This window comes from Centruroides sculpturatus, unplaced genomic scaffold (assembly GCF_000671375.1).
Source record: "Centruroides sculpturatus isolate CEXI.00-Female unplaced genomic scaffold, Cexi_2.0 scaffold838, whole genome shotgun sequence".
In the NCBI taxonomy this organism is placed as follows: domain Eukaryota; kingdom Metazoa; phylum Arthropoda; class Arachnida; order Scorpiones; family Buthidae; genus Centruroides; species Centruroides sculpturatus.
In genome coordinates, this window is record NW_019385059.1 from 182,218 (window position 1) to 199,782 (window position 17,565).

The following is a 17,565-nucleotide window of genomic DNA, read 5'->3' on the forward strand; positions in this document are numbered from 1 at the left end:
GGAGAAATCCTTGAGGATGTTCTTTTCCAATTTCCTTATTACCAGTTCACATAGCAGACCTGACATAGGACTTCCCATAGGAACTCCTTTCTTTTGCTTGTATATCGTTCCATTAAATTTGAAAAATGAATGAAAACAAATCAGTTTTGCCAAATCTTGCAAGTTTTCTATGTATTTTGCCGTTTCTTGATTTTGTTGTATTAAGAATTCAATTAGTTCGTTGTAGCACGATGTTAGATTTATGGAGGGGAACAGATTTTCAAAGTCCATCACCGTTCCTATTTCTTCGTTCATTAAATTTAAGTTCTGTATTTCTTTTATTAATTTATTTGGATCATGGGTCACAAAACTATTATCCTCCATTTTTGTACTTATGTATTCTTTTAAACGTTTTTCCAGTGTGTAGTACATTGGTGCAGTACATTGGTGTCCTGTACTGCACCAATGTACAAGACAGGGATAAAGAAATTAATAGAATTCAACAGATAGCAAGGACTTTAGGATACAGAAAGTCCACAATCATAGGCCTTGTAAAAAGCTACGGTAAACAAAAAGCTACGAATCCAAACCATAACAATAATACTACATTCAATAGGCCTTGTAAAAAGCTACGGTAAACAAAAAGCTACGAATCCAAACCATAACAACAATACTGTACTACATTCAATAAGTTCACATACAATGAACAAACGAAGAAAGTGGTGAAGGAATTAGGAAAATACAAAAATGCAAGGATAATATATAAAAGAGCACCCAATATTTATAGATTATTAAGAAACGACAAGGACAAAATTAATTTAGAAGACCAACCGGGTGTGTACAGTATACCCTTTGAGAACCAACAATTAGGTATTGAGAAAGAGTATATCGGAGTAACCAGAAGAAACCTGAAAGTACGACTAAAGGAGCACAAATATAGTATAAATAAAAAACTGAATAGTACGATATTAGCAAGTATGGCACAGGCAGACGGATCAGTAGTCAAATGGGATGAAGCCAAGATTGTTAGGACGGGACACTCACCTTCCATCGCAATGGAAATGGAGAAAATAGAGATTTACAGAAGTAAGATGAGGGACAGATGCCTAAATGCAAAAGATGCAAAAGCATTACCAACGGCTTGGAAATATAAAATTGAGAAAAATATGGGTTTTAATAATCCATAAACATTTTCTTGTTCTGGAGTTTTTAGTATTTCAAACTCAAAGTTATAATTTTTCTTTTATTTTATTGTTAAATTGAAACGCGATTTTTAGATTACATTTTATCATATATTTAGTTTAATTTATTTATTATACATAAAAGTTGTAATAAGTTCAAATTCAAACGAATTTCGAACGAATGATTCCATTACAACGAAAACTATTAAAACCTGAAGATGGCCTATATGAATTGGCCGAAAACGTTTGGAATAAACAAAAATAACTCGGCAAAAAATTCAGGTGTGTGTGATTTATTATTACAATGAATACGGTAAAATTATTCCACGTGTGGGAAGTTCTGAAAAGTTAATTTGCAGTTCTGACTTTGCAGTGCACGTTTTCGAGATTGAAAACAAGAAGCTGTGAAAGAAAAATGCACATTGAAATGCCAAAGAAAGTTAAAAATTTCACATCACGTCTCACAGAAATATTTAAAAATTCCACCAGCATTCTATATTTTTTAAGTAATGTCATTAATAATTTAAGAGATTGTTACTCTTCGTGAATCCGCAGAGCGAACGTAATCTTGGAAATATTTAAAATAATTCCAAATCTGTGTAAGTCAGTACAAACGTTTAATATTTTAACTTTACTCACACTTCAGTATTCAAAACAAGTATAGGTAACCCCCGTATAACACGGTAGTTACGTTCCAAAAAATTGCCGTGTTATGCGAATCAAAGAACTAGTAAGAAAAGGAGGGTTAGGTTCCAAAAATTAAAAAACATGCTACTATATTTTCATAATTAAGTTAAATATCTTTATTAAAATTTTCTTAAGTGATACATATTAATATAAATTAAACAATGTTTTCTTTGTCATCACTAAAAGCACTATTAACCGAGAGCGTTTTATTTTTGGCAAGTTATCGTTATCCTCTGAGCATTTTTCTGCATTATTTTCAGATTCATGCTTTACCTTTTGCAAAAAGTGTATGTAATTTTAGATTGCTTGCTTCTAGTTAAAAGATCTTTATAAATTTCCTTATATGGTGCTAAGCACTTATGGAATAAGGGAAAAACATCTGGCAACCTCAGAAGCAGAAGCGTCGAGATATGGCAAAATTGAAACAATTTTCGCGAAAGACCATGTGTATGGAGACGAGAAAAGAAAATTTACACACTGAAGTACTAATAGTTCACGAAAATAATAATTTTCGTGAACTATTAGTACTTAAGTATGTAAAAATTTATTACATTTCATGTTGTACGAGGGTTTCACCCATTTCTCGAACCGTGTTAGAGTGAATCCGTGCTATAGAAGTGCCGTGTTATACGGGGGTTACCTGTAGTCACAAAATTCTGTATCACAGGTACGCTCTAATTTTACCAATTCACAAAACTATTTTATATCATTTTAAATGGTATAAGTACACGAGGATTCGTAGTTCAAAATGATTCGTATGTATCTTCAGAATGAAAACTTAAAATTCACAATTCTAAACACGTGGGTTTTCACGGAAATACTCAGTGAATGGTACGGATTTTCTTTAAGTCAAATGCAAATTTTTAGGTTAAAATTTCTGCCAATGGTGGCGCCGTTTACAAAATGTGAGGTTGTTCCGATGTCATTGAAACGAATAATAAAAAGTGTTGTGTGGAGCAGAGAGAGTCGCAAAGGGAACTTATTAGACTTATTTCATTAAATCCCTAGATATAGAAAGTAGCGCAATCCAGTGTGAGAACCGAAGGGGTAGAGCGACGAGCTGCTCCCCACTTACCGGCGGCTCTTGTCAGGTTTGGTCTTTGGAGGTCAAAAATAGGAGTGGTGAGGGGTAGTGAGCGTTACGGGAAGATCTGGAAACACCAGAGAGAGGGGGACGTGCAAGACAGACGGCCCTGACTAATGTATAAGGATGGAGATCGCCTGGTCTAAGTAGGACCCCGAATAAAGCATTTAGAGTAAGTGTCTGTATTCCTGTCTCGGGTGGGGTCTTAAGTGCGTCACGAAGGGCGTATAAACACTAAGTAAACCACATAAAACAGTGAGATCGCGACAAAGTACCGATTGCACTCAGAAATGACTCGGAACTGAACATAAAATAAACATATTTAATTAACTAACTTATATAAACAATACAAATCAAAAAGGTTATAATAATTCATCTAATACGATTCTAACTACCTAAGATCTAATTCTAACGACATAATATTGTCTAATCTTGCACTATGATCGAGAGAGTGGCGAGGAACGAAAGAGAGAGTATCGAAATGTGGTTAGTTGATTAACTCACGGATTCGCGCTCTCGTCGTATGGGAGGTTGGTAAAACTCTTTGGATCGGCGGGTCCCAAATCGTAGTCTCCCTTGGATTGCGGTATGGAGCGTCGGACGGTACGGCGGTATGGGTGTCTCTTGATGTCCGCTATGTTTGCTTCTATGTCCGCTTCTGAGTCCCGGAGGGGGAATCATCGGGGAAAAATCTGATGCAATCGCATGTAACTCTTGACTTGCGTCACGAGTTGTTTACGTAATTCTGACAGCCATCGAATGGTTCTTTTGATTTAGTACGTTTTCTACCCGATACTTACGATGGGAAAGTGTCACACCAGCTGTCAAACTTCTTAAATTAATTGCTGCAGGTAGCTAAGTTCCGAACATCTGCGTGGCCACCTGGGTGATAATTGTGAGTCATTTTGTTACCCTCTATCATGTAACAGGTGGAGATTCTTGTCAATTGGCTACTGATTTGTACATTGTAACGAGAGTGGAACTGAATAATCTCCTGTTGTGAGGGGAGAACTGCCAAAGACGTTTAGGTCACCTTTTGAAGTGACGCAGTACACTTATAGGTCAAAAAGTCTAACTTTTACTTCACTGCTGGGGGGAGTAAAAGAGAAATAATGATAAAAATAAAAATTTACCGACGTGTGAAAATTTACACGGGAGTCTGAATTCTCACACTAGCGACGTCTGCTAGAAAATCCACCATTTTGGACGAAAGTGTTCACAGAACGTCTAGGGCAGGCGTTCACAGTTCTTCCTTCTCTGCTCAATTCTGTTACCTCGAGAAGTCGATGAATCAATTTGCCCTTATCTCTTCGTTAAAGTATCCATAGGCACAATACTACCGAATATCTCGTAAGAATATGAGATATATGATTTTACAGTATACAGAATGTCCGTGTTACAATACAAAGATATAGACGATCGAATGGCACAAGGCATTCCTATTGTCTCTCGTATTGCCAAGTGAGAACACGTGGTGCTGCTGATACGTATCATATACCGACACTCCTTCAATTAATACTGGACCAAGAGGCTGTTCAGCCCAAATTCCTTACCGGACGTTTGAGGGTTTTTTTGGTAACTCTTTCCGCCCTGAGGGTACTAAGAGGGCCTCGTTTTAGCAAATCCATTATAGGTTCGGCCAGGCCCACAACGGGGCGGCCGGGTGGTGAGGAAGGGTTCCAGACATAACCGGACGAACCATCCCCCGAAAAATTCCTGGGGATTTTTTGACTAGTCCGGATTCGATCCCGGGTCCCCCAGAGCGGTAGGCTGCCACCTTGACCGCCCGGCATCCGGTCGTCACCAGACGTTTGAAGTAAAACGCACTTGGTGTCGCTTGCATAGTGGAGGGCCGCCCTCCCCAGTGGTGCACATTGTAGTGGTTACACACTCCATTTCGGAAAAACGGTGCTTCGTCGGTCCATAAAATGCGCTAAAGGAGTTGTGGTTCGTCACGCTGGAAATTTAACATCGTGTTGCACCATTCAAATTGCTGTATGGCATCTTCTGAACGTGCTGGATGTAGAAGCAGAGGAATAGGCGCATGTCGTGGAGACGTAATATTTGTCCGGTATATTTGTGTCCGCCGCAATCCACAACTCAACCAAAAGATCTTTCCACCGTGTAACCGGTTATAATGACATTTTGATCCAAAATAGCTACTTTCGGTTCTTGTTCAATCGTATTTCACAATTGTATTGGTAAAGCAGAAAGAAAAAGATCGCGCTATTTTCTATCTAGAACTTAAGATTTTAATGCACATGAGCGCCACCAATGATAAAAGCTGTGTAAAACTTGGATAAAATGCTTGTACTTCAAAACATTAGCCGAAGTTTTCATCTCTGAAATGTGAATGCCGACGTTCACGTTTTAGAGATGAAAACTTCGGCCGTAACCTCGCTATTTGAGTATTCATGCACAATTCTCACGTAGTTAAAAAGTTTTGCCTGCGTTTTGGATTGTTGGGAAAAGGCAACGCAACACATGGGCAATCTGCCGAGGAGGAGGTGCTTCCATGGAGAAGTTTCGTGAAACTGGCTCCTATTTAGGTGTTATACGTAAAGAAATCCGTAAAACTTCACTTGGTTGGACAGATTGGACAGATGCTAACCCACATGTTTGGAGGTCTCATCTACTCGGCCACTAGTGGGCGCCTGATCACCAATGTCCACCAGTGGATCACCCAGTATGTCGCTGGTCGGTCATTATGCTAACGAACAATATTAATGCATTTTGCAATGACCCAAACGTGGTGATCAGAGCAAAGGATTTAAAATTTAAATCCTTTGAAATTGGAGAAAATGTTTAAATTTAAATTGAAGCATTTTTCGCACTGTTTATTTTATACGAAACTAACTCAATTTTTACATAATACTTATTTTTCTTGTTTCTTTCTGATCTTAATTTTACACACGAGCTGTTTTATTTTGCGCTACGCTCGATGCAGCATGAAATATTTTATATTTCCGATTTCCGCGAAATTTGTACGAAAAGGTCATTAATTGAATACACTTATTTAAATCGAATTATTTAATTATTGTTAAAAAATTTGACTTACTTTAACGGCTCGTCAAATCTTACTGTTGCAGCACAATGAAATACAATGGACACATTTGCCAATAATGTCGACATATCGTGGTTGCTGATACCCAAATTTGGTAAGGTGATGTCTCCATTAATGGGTACGACTTTGTTTAAGATTTCGGGATTTTGTTTCTTAATTTTGTCAAAAATCTGTAAATAATAAAGAAAATATAAGTGTACTGTACTTCATAAAAATTAAATGTGATTATATTATAGAATATGCAAATCAACTCTGTTGAACTCGTCACAGAAAATCCTTTAAAACATGTTTACAATTACCATAAATTAACACCAGAAATGAAATTTCGTTTAATAGTTTGCAAGTGGCATTGTGTGGTGCATTCTATGGATACTTTTTCCATTTTTTGGTCTTTTCGCCCTCTGTCACTAACAAGTAAGAGGATCTTTCCTCCGATACCCATCGTGGATTCGGCCAGGCCCATAATGGGATGATCGGGTGATGAGGGTCTATGGTATGTTATTTTGTCTCAAATGATAGACATTACATAACTATGATATGCAATTTTCATTAATATGCAATGTACCAATTTATTTATTGACTCAGATTTCACTTTTGGCATCTTGAAATTTAATTTGCATATTGACAATTTGCTCTACAAATTAAATAGGGTTGTATGATGCAAAGGCCTCATATATCCGTATCCAATTTGCTATTATATAATGAAATATTTTGTTACAAAAGACATTTTACTTTGATACTCTCAAAATTTATTTTTAATTCACTTATATTTAAATAAAGTTCAATTTAAAGTAGAACAATACAGAATATCATCATATACACGTATAAATGTACATTACCATAATATTCAATAAATTTTCTAATCTTTGCTTGATGTCTTCCCCATCTTTAGAACGTAGCAAAATATAAACCTTCTTTAAACCGTTACACGATCTTAATAATTTCTCCAATAAAATCTAATATATAAAAAATAAATAAATAATCAATTGTTTATTTTAAATATAATTAAAATAATTAAATAAAAATAAATATACAGTATATTATTTTCTACCTAATATACATACATAAACACTATAACGTGTAATCCTCTTTATAAATAAAAGGATTTATAGGGGTATATAACAATAGTAATTTTTTTTAGTTCCTTTTCTGTATCTGTTTAATTTTTATACTGTGTGTGTAAATTATTATGAAATTTATAATATATATCTAGATATTTAATAAATTAAGGAGAATTATACACTTAAATTTATTGACCTAGATATAGATCTTGACTCCAAAATAGATATAAATATATTAAAATATCGACAACTAGTATTGTGATAATCTAGGTTATCAATTTAACTTGTAATAATTACTTTTTCCTGTATCTGAATAAAAATTCGAAACTAGAAAATTTTGCAGAAAAAGAAAAATCTCTAGAAATTTCTTGAGGGAAAGAATAAAACTTAATAAAAGTCAATTTAAATTAGTGGAATAATTCCGTGGTTCAAAAAATCAGTGAGTAACTATTAATATGTAAACCAGATGTCCCAATTTCAACTTTTAAATTCCAGATTATTCTAAATTATTAAAACTTAAATCTAAATCATTCGTTGTGTTTTCAGCATTAAGATGAATTGGCATCATTTCGTCAACTTCTATATAGTTTCTTATAGAGTTTTGTTTGCAGCCAACACCTCGATATAGCGCCGACGAATACTTTAACGCCATCCTTCCCGGAGATACTAATTAGGGGAACCCTTCAGTATCCGAGAATTATTAAATACACGATCTTGTACCAAAAACGAAAGTCCTCGCCAATATCACGTGACTTTCAAGCCACTTTTTACTAGAGACTCTTCAGTTTAACGCCATCTTCGATATAAGACCAATTTTAGAATTGAATAAATCGAAGTTTGACTATATATATATTTCATTTCCGCCCGGATCGCAGGGCGGAATTATGAGCCTTGTCGAATTTCTGATAGGAGGAGGCGATACCGTGCTAATTACGAATTCCGCCCACCGCTAGCCAGGGAAACGGCCCGCTATACCTTGGTTACACTGTTTCCGAAAATTTTTAACGAACTCGAACCCTGATCCTCCAGAGCCGTAGCCAACTTCTGTAATGTCAGACTTTAAACTGATGGAACTCTTAATATTAATCAATCCGATTATTATTATTATTATTATTAAAATTTAATCAAATAACCTAGTTAATTAAATATAATTATACCAAAAGTAGTTGTTGACCTCCTCCTGAAAGAGAGGATGATCAACGACTACTAATTAATACTGATCTACATTAATATTTGAAAAGTAATCCGTGTTGGATGGGTTGTGATGGCCCCATCGAAGTTGCTAACCTTAACGTCCGAAAGACTTCATATAAGACTTGTTTATATAAAAAAAAAATCTTATAAACATAGGAGAATAACTGCTTTCATGTCATTCCGTAAAAAAGCTGGTAAAACCAGAATGAAAAAGTAAAGCTCAGCAAAAACGTCAAAGTAAAGGAAACTTTTGAAAGTTGTGGCGTAAGCATACTGAAAGCAGATTTGGCAGTAAGACACAACTTGTGAAAAAAGTCCCACATTACACAGACTACAACTACAGGAAATTTAGAATGAAACAATGTCAACATGATAATAAATAGGAAAAATAATCATCGGCATTAAAAAAGACTTCCAGCTCTACTTTGTGCCTTAAAATCGTTGCGCTTACATTAATTTGGCTGAGCGTTAGAACGTCTTAAGCAGTATTAGTGAAAAAAGTTTTGGGCAATGGGTTTATGAGTTAATAAGGGGAGATGAAATCAGAGGAGGGGTGGGGTGTCTAGGTTTCGTGGTAGTTAAGTATGTCCTCGTAAATATCACGTTTATAGAAAAATTATTACAATTAATTTGCTTTATTTGGCAATACGATGGCAATCAATGCTACTATGACAATACAATGACTATCGATATTTAGTAATTACTTCATAGTTTCATATGTTAACAATCAGAGCCTTAAATTCAAATTTTGCATAAGCTTACTTAAAACAATTATAATGTTCACTGTGGATTATTACTTGTCTTCTCTTGTTTTATCTCCTGATATTTCATATTTTTATGATTAACAAGAAAAAATGTATTCCACAATAAGGTTAACGTTTTTGTATGGCCTCTCCATCACAGATTGGAAAGAACAATTTATATTCTGTGAACAATGAATAAAATAAATGTGATATGTGATACCTTTCGGAACAAACTATTCATTACTTTGATTACTTATGTGAGTATTTTCAGGAGTAATCCGTCGTAAAACAAGATGTACGGTACAATTTTCTTTAATAAGGTCAAGTAAATTGGGATTACATTCCTAGGAATATCTATATTTCTTTTAATGCATAGAACAGATTCTCGAACCCATGTGTCATGAAAAAGAATATACTACAAAATTTCAAAATACTATTGTAACTGTTCATAAAATTTTGTATCTATCAGGGCCGGCTGGAGGTTTTGTAGGGTCTCGGGAAAGTTATTAATTAGTCCCCAAATGTTTGCAAAACGGAGTCGTTTTTGTCAAATTTTCTTACAAATTTGAAAAAGTGCGAGGACCCTCTGAGTTGGTCCTGTAATCTTTAAACTCAATTTTCGTTAAGGGCATCTTTGGGCACGTGTCACCGGCGTGTCAGTGTGCCACCTGCTCAGAATGGGTCTCAACCTTTGAGCCAGTGACATACTTTAGTCTAAATATGCATTTGTGTGTGAAGAATAAATGGTACCACAGAAAAATTCTCTTCACACAATACCTCTAGCGATCCCGTAAACAATTCAAATGATATATCTACGCTCTTCAAATTACTAAATTAATCGCAATTACAAATTCTCCTTACCTATTATAGTTTTTCCCCTTCTTTTGTATTTATTCTTTGATTTTTTATTTCGTGGTAGGTAATTATTTGGGACAATAATTGAAAGACATTTCGTATAATTTACGACTCGATAATGGTAAACAGGATGTGACATCACGACTAATAGAAGACAAAGCCTTTATATAAGACTCATTCATTTATTCCATTTTTGTCACGTGTTTGATTCCTTATACATATATATATATATATTTAATTAGTTACGTAACATTATTTAGTATTTATATAACTTACTAAAACGAATTTCATGTTTAATTTGTCACTTTTTTAATCATTTTATTCCCTTTTTTTCGATTCTTTCTGATCTCTTCCTTGATCTGCGATCAAAAAGTTCCATTATCTAAACAATAAGACCGAAAACTAGTTATTAATAATACATTTTCTTATATTTTTAAATCATAAACATCAGAAAATGTTTCTGATATCTGTAATTAAATTTTTAAAAATGTCACTAAGATTTTTACGTAGATGACATTTTGATAATAGTAGTAAAAAAACTGCAAAACATGAGTTTTTTTCCTCGTCTCTCCCCCTTTTTGAAGGAAAGAAGCTATTTTTTCTTAAACGGCATTTTAATATCTCATCTCCGTGCAATTATTAAGCATAAAAACCATTTTCCTGTGTCTTACAAGAGGTATTTTGATGAAAAAGTTACCTTATGACTTTTACTAAATCCGACTTTAACAATTTAATTGTCTTTTATTTATTTATTTTTAATTTTACAACCATTACTTAACGCATTGTTGCAGCTATTTTTTAAATAATTGTTATGCACAGAACAATAAAACACTATTCATTGTTTACTATTTAAGTCTCGTAAGGCCTACATTTGAATATAAACTAGATCGGCGTTTTTGCAACCCGACTGGTATTGGGGAGGGAAATTTCTCACAGAATTTATTTAATTTCGGTAAACAAACGTGTGAAGTTAATACAGTAAAACCCCTACTTTGCGGCCACCGACGGTTCTGAGCAATTGCGATGGTCTTTATGAAGGGTGGTCGCTTTAGAGGGTTTCACTGTATTACAGTTAATATATGTATACTAATTATCATTAAAATATCGCGAAGGGGTGAAAACACAGAAAACGCCAAATTGTTACTCCAGGAAGGGAATTATGGAAGAATTGTGTAACAATAATTATTAAAATAATGAAGGAATTTCGAACAATAATGTTTCGTCACTCTTTATTAAAAGGAAAAATATAAAATATAATAAAGTACAAATTTCTTTATTGTCATTGTCTTTAAATCACCAAATAATTATTTGTTGCATTGTATTATTGTTTAATTGTTATTTTTCAATTTAATTAAGTACTTAAATATTAAAAAAAAAACTCTTAAAACTGTTCAACCATTAAAACAAGAAGTTATTAACATTTATAGTTGACCCCGTGTGTTATTTCCACCTCGGGAGGTTCCGGATTCGAATCCGATCCTAATCCCGAAATTTATCACGAGCCTACCTCCCATTGGAGTTAACTTGTTCCCATTGTGAGTCAATTAACGTGACGACGAAACTTGCTTATGCCGAAACACGTCTCTATCCATAACATACGAAACCCATGCTCGTAACAGATGCCAAGCATTATTTTAACCGTTGTTAACCGATCCCAATGTGGGTCGGCCCGTCCATAATTAGCGAAATTATGGCCTTTCATGTAACCTGAATGAGCCGAAATCTCAGTTTAAGTGTCTCCTATTCTTCGCTCGTGTTAACTGACCCTATTATGGGTCGGTTTCTGCCGTAACGAGAGAAATTACGGGCTCTCATATGATCTCGTTTAAAAAATCGATCTGTACTTCACAAATCTTTGATAAATTCTGACGTTTTCTCCCTCTAAATATTAATTATATTTAAAAAAAAGGTAGTTTGCGTGTTATAAAATTTCTGAAATATTTATTTTTTCACGAATTTTCATTGGATATTTTTTAAAATTATTTTTAGATAAAAATTAATTTTAAAAAACTGCACAAAAGTAAATTTTAAATTTACTTCCAATTCTGGAAATTAGAATTATAAAATCTTTTCTGAGAAAATTATTATTTTTTTCCTCCAGATAATATCTAGAGCATTACCTTTCCAACAAATCCAGTCGCTCCGGTAATAAATATACTTTTGTCTTTGTAGTATTCAATTATAGGTGAGAAGTCTTCCAACGATGGAATACATTCGGTATCCAAGATTTTACGATTACTTTCTGCCATTATAACCGACTACCTGCAAATAAAATGGAAATTAAATATAATTGTATACAATTTTTTTCAAATCGCAACCCCTATAAACCCTAAGTCACGTTGTTTCAATTCAAAAATCCCCCGAAAGATGTTAGTTAACCGGCACGACTCTATTGTTAAATGAAGAGTATGATGTACGGCGCAAGCCACTACTAATTTGAGGTGGAGAGCATATATTTTACATTAAATAAATTAAAAATTGCAGCCGACATTGTGAAGATGTGAAGGGCAATTTTAATGACTCTAATTTCTTTATTCGTTTATTTATTAATATAAAGTTACTACTGAAAAAAGTAGTTTACATTTTTTTTCTTTTTACAGATTTAACCGGTTCTATGATCGAAACAACTCCATTTATCTGAAAGATTGAGGTCAAAGGATATCTCAATTAATAATAAATCAAGTAATTGCATGTGTAAAGCTGTATTATAGTCTATATATGATACTTATGTATACTGTGCTAGTCCGGTTTATAGTTCTGTACTTGTTCTATTGACAAATAATGATTCGTCAACAGAATAAGTACAGTGAAATCTGTGTAAACCGGACTCGCACGGTACCGAATATTTTTCCGGTTTCCGTTTTAAACAGCTTTTTTTAACACCAATAATCACCGCTTTCCTAAAAATTTTTGGCAGGTTTTTATTATTATAGTTCCGCTTTGGACGGTTTCACTGTACTTCATAGATACGCTGGTATAAATAAAAGAATAAATAAAATTTTATTTTAATCTGAAAAAAATACTTAGTAACGATTTTCCAGGAGAATTGCGAAAAAAATAAAAAGAAGAAATATATATAAAAGTCTTAGCGGTTTACTGCTCTATTCTGTGGTTACGAAAATGGTAAAGGCTTTCCAACCGGAACTTAAATTTATCTATTTTTAGAAATTCAGAAATAAGGAACCAATAATCCATGTCATCTAAAAGCGTTTCGGTGGAAATTTTGATTTTATTTATTTATTTATTTATTTTTGTTTTTGTTTTGTAATGAAAAATTCGACGTAAATGCTTCGCAACTCGCATTGATTGGATTAGAAATCGAGATGTTTACCACTCCATTGCGTGAAAAATTATAGGGAAAAAATTCAAAATGTAATAGCGTTTTTCTTAATTAGAAACATTTTTTTAAAAAATTACGGAAAATTGGTGAATCACAACCCGGAAGAATCCATCAATCAGTTTTCATTATGGTGCCAATCGCTTCGACGAACCCATCAGGATTGAATTATTTTCTGTTATTTTCTACTCTTTTTTGAGAAAGATTTCGGTTAAATGAATACACTTTAATGATAATTTAATGGTAAAGTCTTCCATTTTTTCTAATGGAACCAGTTTTTGTGGTGCAATACATTACGCTAGAATTATCAAAGTTCACATCAATGTTGTTACGTAATAATGCCTTGTTGTTTAGTGTGATTTATTGATCCACACGATTAATTAATGTATTTTTTTTAAATACGTACAATTCAAACGTTTGCTTCGGTGGAATAAGACAACGCAACACACGAGCGATCTGCCAAGGGAGACTTTCCCTTATACAGGTGTTAAACAGGTGAAGAACACCCGGAAAACTTCTCGTGACCGGCGTGGCCACGTGAAGTTTTCCGGGTTTTCTTCATGTGTAGGGTGCGAACCGCGAATGATTCTAGCGTTTGGGGTTTTATCCACCCGACCACTAGTGCGCACTAATTCGAAGTGTCAACAAGATTCTCAAGATTTGTAATGGTTATGTAAGATTTATGAGTTAGGAAAAAGTATCGTACCAAGTAATTTTTTTTTCAAAATTTAAATGGGATTTTATGACTATAAGAGCCTGTTTTATACTCCTGAACGACGATAAAAGCTGTTAAATGAATTCTTTTACCTAAACTGTGTTATATACACTGTATAATTATGTTTGATACACAGATTATTAGTCGTAATAGAATTATCACTCTATAAAGTTTTCTTCGGTATAACACGAGGAATAAGTTTACGTCATACGAGACTCGTAGCCAACAACGTGAAGACATGTTCCCCATTATAAAAAATAAAACGAAAATTTTTAAAAATTTGTTTAACTTCACAGCAGAAACAAAATTGCTTTTCTTAATTCTATAATTACACGTTATTCGAGCATGCGTTTTGAAACTTGCATATTTATTTACTGTACTATACCGGGGTAATATCGCGTAATATAATAATATGACCATTTTATAGACCGCATACAATTTTTCCAATTTTTTTTTTTTTAATAATTACTGTTTTCCTGTAGTAAGGCATCTTTGTCTCATCTTCAGAGATCAGACCTCGAATTCGGTCCCCATCCATGTGACTTTTTATAAGCGATTTGGATCAGAGCATCATTCTCCATTCCTATTATCCGTATTTCCGGTAACGTTATCACAATTATGGCACCTTTAGACCAATATATACGATTGTATCACCATTATGGATTTAAGTGAGTGAAATTACTGATGTATTAGTAAATTATTACTTAGATACACTAGTTGCAAGATGATTTCTATAAAAATCTTTACATAAATTTATTTTTACTGCACATCACAAAAATATAATACGCACAATCACCCTAAATCGAGGTGTAACGCATTAGAAATTCGGCTATGATCTATTACTAAACAAATATTCGTAAATAACTATCGAAAGTAAGAAGCCAAAATGTAACCTTTCGCCCATTTTAATGTAAAATCAGAACACATACTTAACCGGTAAACCATTCGAGCAGTAACTTAATTACTTATTTATTTGTGTGTAAATGTGCGTTTAAAGGCGTGTATAGAATGCACCCTTCCCATTCAAGCTTCATAAATACATTTTAAGCAATATCTGTAATCCGGTTTTCAGTTCTTTTTTTCTAATTATCTAATAGTAGACCGTTTATTTATCATAAATCATCGGATCTCCGAGATGATAATATAAAAAACTAGTTCAAGTATATACTATTATCCTACTAGAATACTAATTATTCTAGTAGGATAATTGCTTAGCTGAAAAAATTGTGGGGTATCGGTCAACAATTAGTTCGTTATAGCAAAGTATCAACATTATCTTGAAAGGATGCCATTATTCAAAATCTTTGAAAATAGCATTATTTTAAATAATGGTGCTTAGAGTTAGTTTAAAATATTAAAATTGGATAATTTAAACTTGAAATGTGATGTGATAACAATACAAATAAGAAATTCCCTGAAACATGACAAAGTTTCAATTATCTCGAGGATGTTCTTGTTTCTTTCTTCTCAAACTTTGGGTTTCTTAATGGAATAAAAAAGAAATTTTTTATCTTTAAGGTAAGATATTTTTAAGTTATAATTTGAGCAAAATCCAGTAGGAGAAGGACCCGTTAGTAGCAGAGTGAATGAAACTACTAAACATTAGTAGTTGCGGATTCATTCCTGATTAACGGGCTTATTGGTCAGGTGAGAACCCGCGGTGTTTTCCGGGTTTCTAACACCTAAATATAGGCCAGTTTTCTCTCCTCATTCCCTTTGTCAGATCGCTCGTGTTGCCTTGTCTTCTTTTATCAATCCAATCCAGGAGGAAGAACGATGAAGATGCTTGAAAACTGTTTGCAAATTACATAGATCTAATGGAATTAGGTTACAAGTATAGTTAATTAAATCCTTATAAATTTAATTTTGTTTCTTTTATCAAGTTCGAGATGCAAAACGATTAAAAGTTATCGGACTTATTCTAAACAGATCAAATTTTTTGGCAAAATACTGAAAACATCGATTGAAATTTTATTCATTTCAAAACAATTATGCAAGTTAATGAATATAAATTAACTTGCATAATTAAAAAAATAGTTACCTGCTAATAAAACATTAATCTTGGATCTGAGTATGATAAATTTGTTCAAAGATGTAGAGATATTACAAGAGTAATCCGAAATCCAGAATTATAAATTATAAATCATTATAAATATAAACGAAAACGATAAATAAATTTTAAAAATTAAAGATAAACTCGTTCTACATTCTTTGATTTAATACCAAGTTGAATTAAACCACGAGTAAAACAAAACACATCCAAGATGACGGTGATGATACTGTTACAGAATATCATGGTCAGATTACTGCAAAACTCGGCATACAATTGTCTCGAAGTATTGTATAAATGATTACAAGTATGGTCTGATTGCACGCAAAGTAATGCCAGAGAATTACCTTAAAATTGCTACCTTATTCTTGTATAAAGGCTTTCACAACCAAAGACATTGCGCATACCTGAAGAAATCCGCATCATCTGACTGAATTAGGATGGCTGTTTCGCTGAATTGTGTCATCTGGGCCGTTCTGACATGACTGTGAGGAGTTGTTTGAGTAATGGATACGTGAAACGCACACATACACGGTCAACAGGCAACGCCCAGACAATCGGCAGATGGTCTGATCGCAAGACCAGCACGAAAACCTGGAACGACATCTTTGTCCAGCATCTAGAAACAGATGGAAACCTCAATACAGAACCCTGTTCCTTCTCTAATCATTGGTAAGCGACTAGCAGAAGTAAATTTGCATGCACGGTGACCGATCGCTTGCCATTAGTGGCCCAAGTTACTTAGCTTCGTTTGCAGCGGTGCCGTTAGGACCTTTGTTCTAACTCTCCGCTCTGTGGCATTAAGAGGATCTTTTTCTCAGCCTCGACCACAATAGAAGCAGCGGGTAATGACGGACAGGGCCAGATATATCCAGGACATACCGCTCATGAAAAGTTCTTGGGGAGTTGCTATCCAGGATTCTATCTTCGGTCCACCAGAGCAGTAGTCATTTGATCATTCGACCCTGAAGAGAAACGTGGACTTACGGACTAGCAGCGTATTGTCTTTGACGAGTTCCGGTTTAGTTCATGTGTGCGGCACCGCAACACTTATAGATCTCCCGATCTATAAGGGGTGTCTCCGCCTGAGCCCTTCCTTTGGAAAACTGATCCCTGTTTAGGTTTAAAACAGGCGAAGAAAACCCATAATACTCTACTCGGCTAGTACGTTAGTCAAGCGCGAACCCACGACCACTCTGTTAGTGATTTTACCCATTCGGCCAGTGATGACGCATTCTGTTTTCGGCCAAAGTCACGACCAACTTGTTAGAGTTATTTGTTAGAGTATAGACCAACTTGTAAGGAATATTTTAGGTTCGAATTTGTTTGAACCATTGAACTAGTCCATCCTCCGCTGCAGTAAAGTTTCTTTCTGTTGGATGTACCAAAGTCACGTGTGCTTGCTTCAAGCTTCAATTTTGTCCACAAATAAATATTTTGAAGCTTTATAATTGAATATAATTAAATAAATAAATACTTTGAAGCTTTATAATTAAAAAAATTATAAAGTATGTATGTATGTATATAGTAATGTATGTATGTATGTATATAGGCCTATATGATGTATGTATATGTGTGTGTGTGTATATATATATATATATTGTCTTACAAGAGG

General features: G+C 34.1%; 1 protein-coding gene across 2 annotated transcripts in view; it reads right to left on the reverse strand.

Annotated features, from left to right (window-relative positions):
- Nucleotides 1-17,565, reverse strand: part of LOC111634089 (fatty acyl-CoA reductase 1-like) — a 62,292-nt gene that overhangs the window by 17,908 nt on the left and 26,819 nt on the right. For both annotated transcript variants that reach the window (XM_023378766.1, XM_023378767.1), the window contains exons 2-4: nt 11,969-12,110; nt 6,835-6,951; nt 5,990-6,165 (exon numbers count right to left, since the gene is read on the reverse strand). In XM_023378766.1, coding sequence (XP_023234534.1) covers nt 5,990-6,165; nt 6,835-6,951; nt 11,969-12,097 — 422 coding nt within the window. In that variant the 5' untranslated portion in view covers nt 12,098-12,110. The remainder of the gene's footprint in view (nt 1-5,989; nt 6,166-6,834; nt 6,952-11,968; nt 12,111-17,565) is intronic.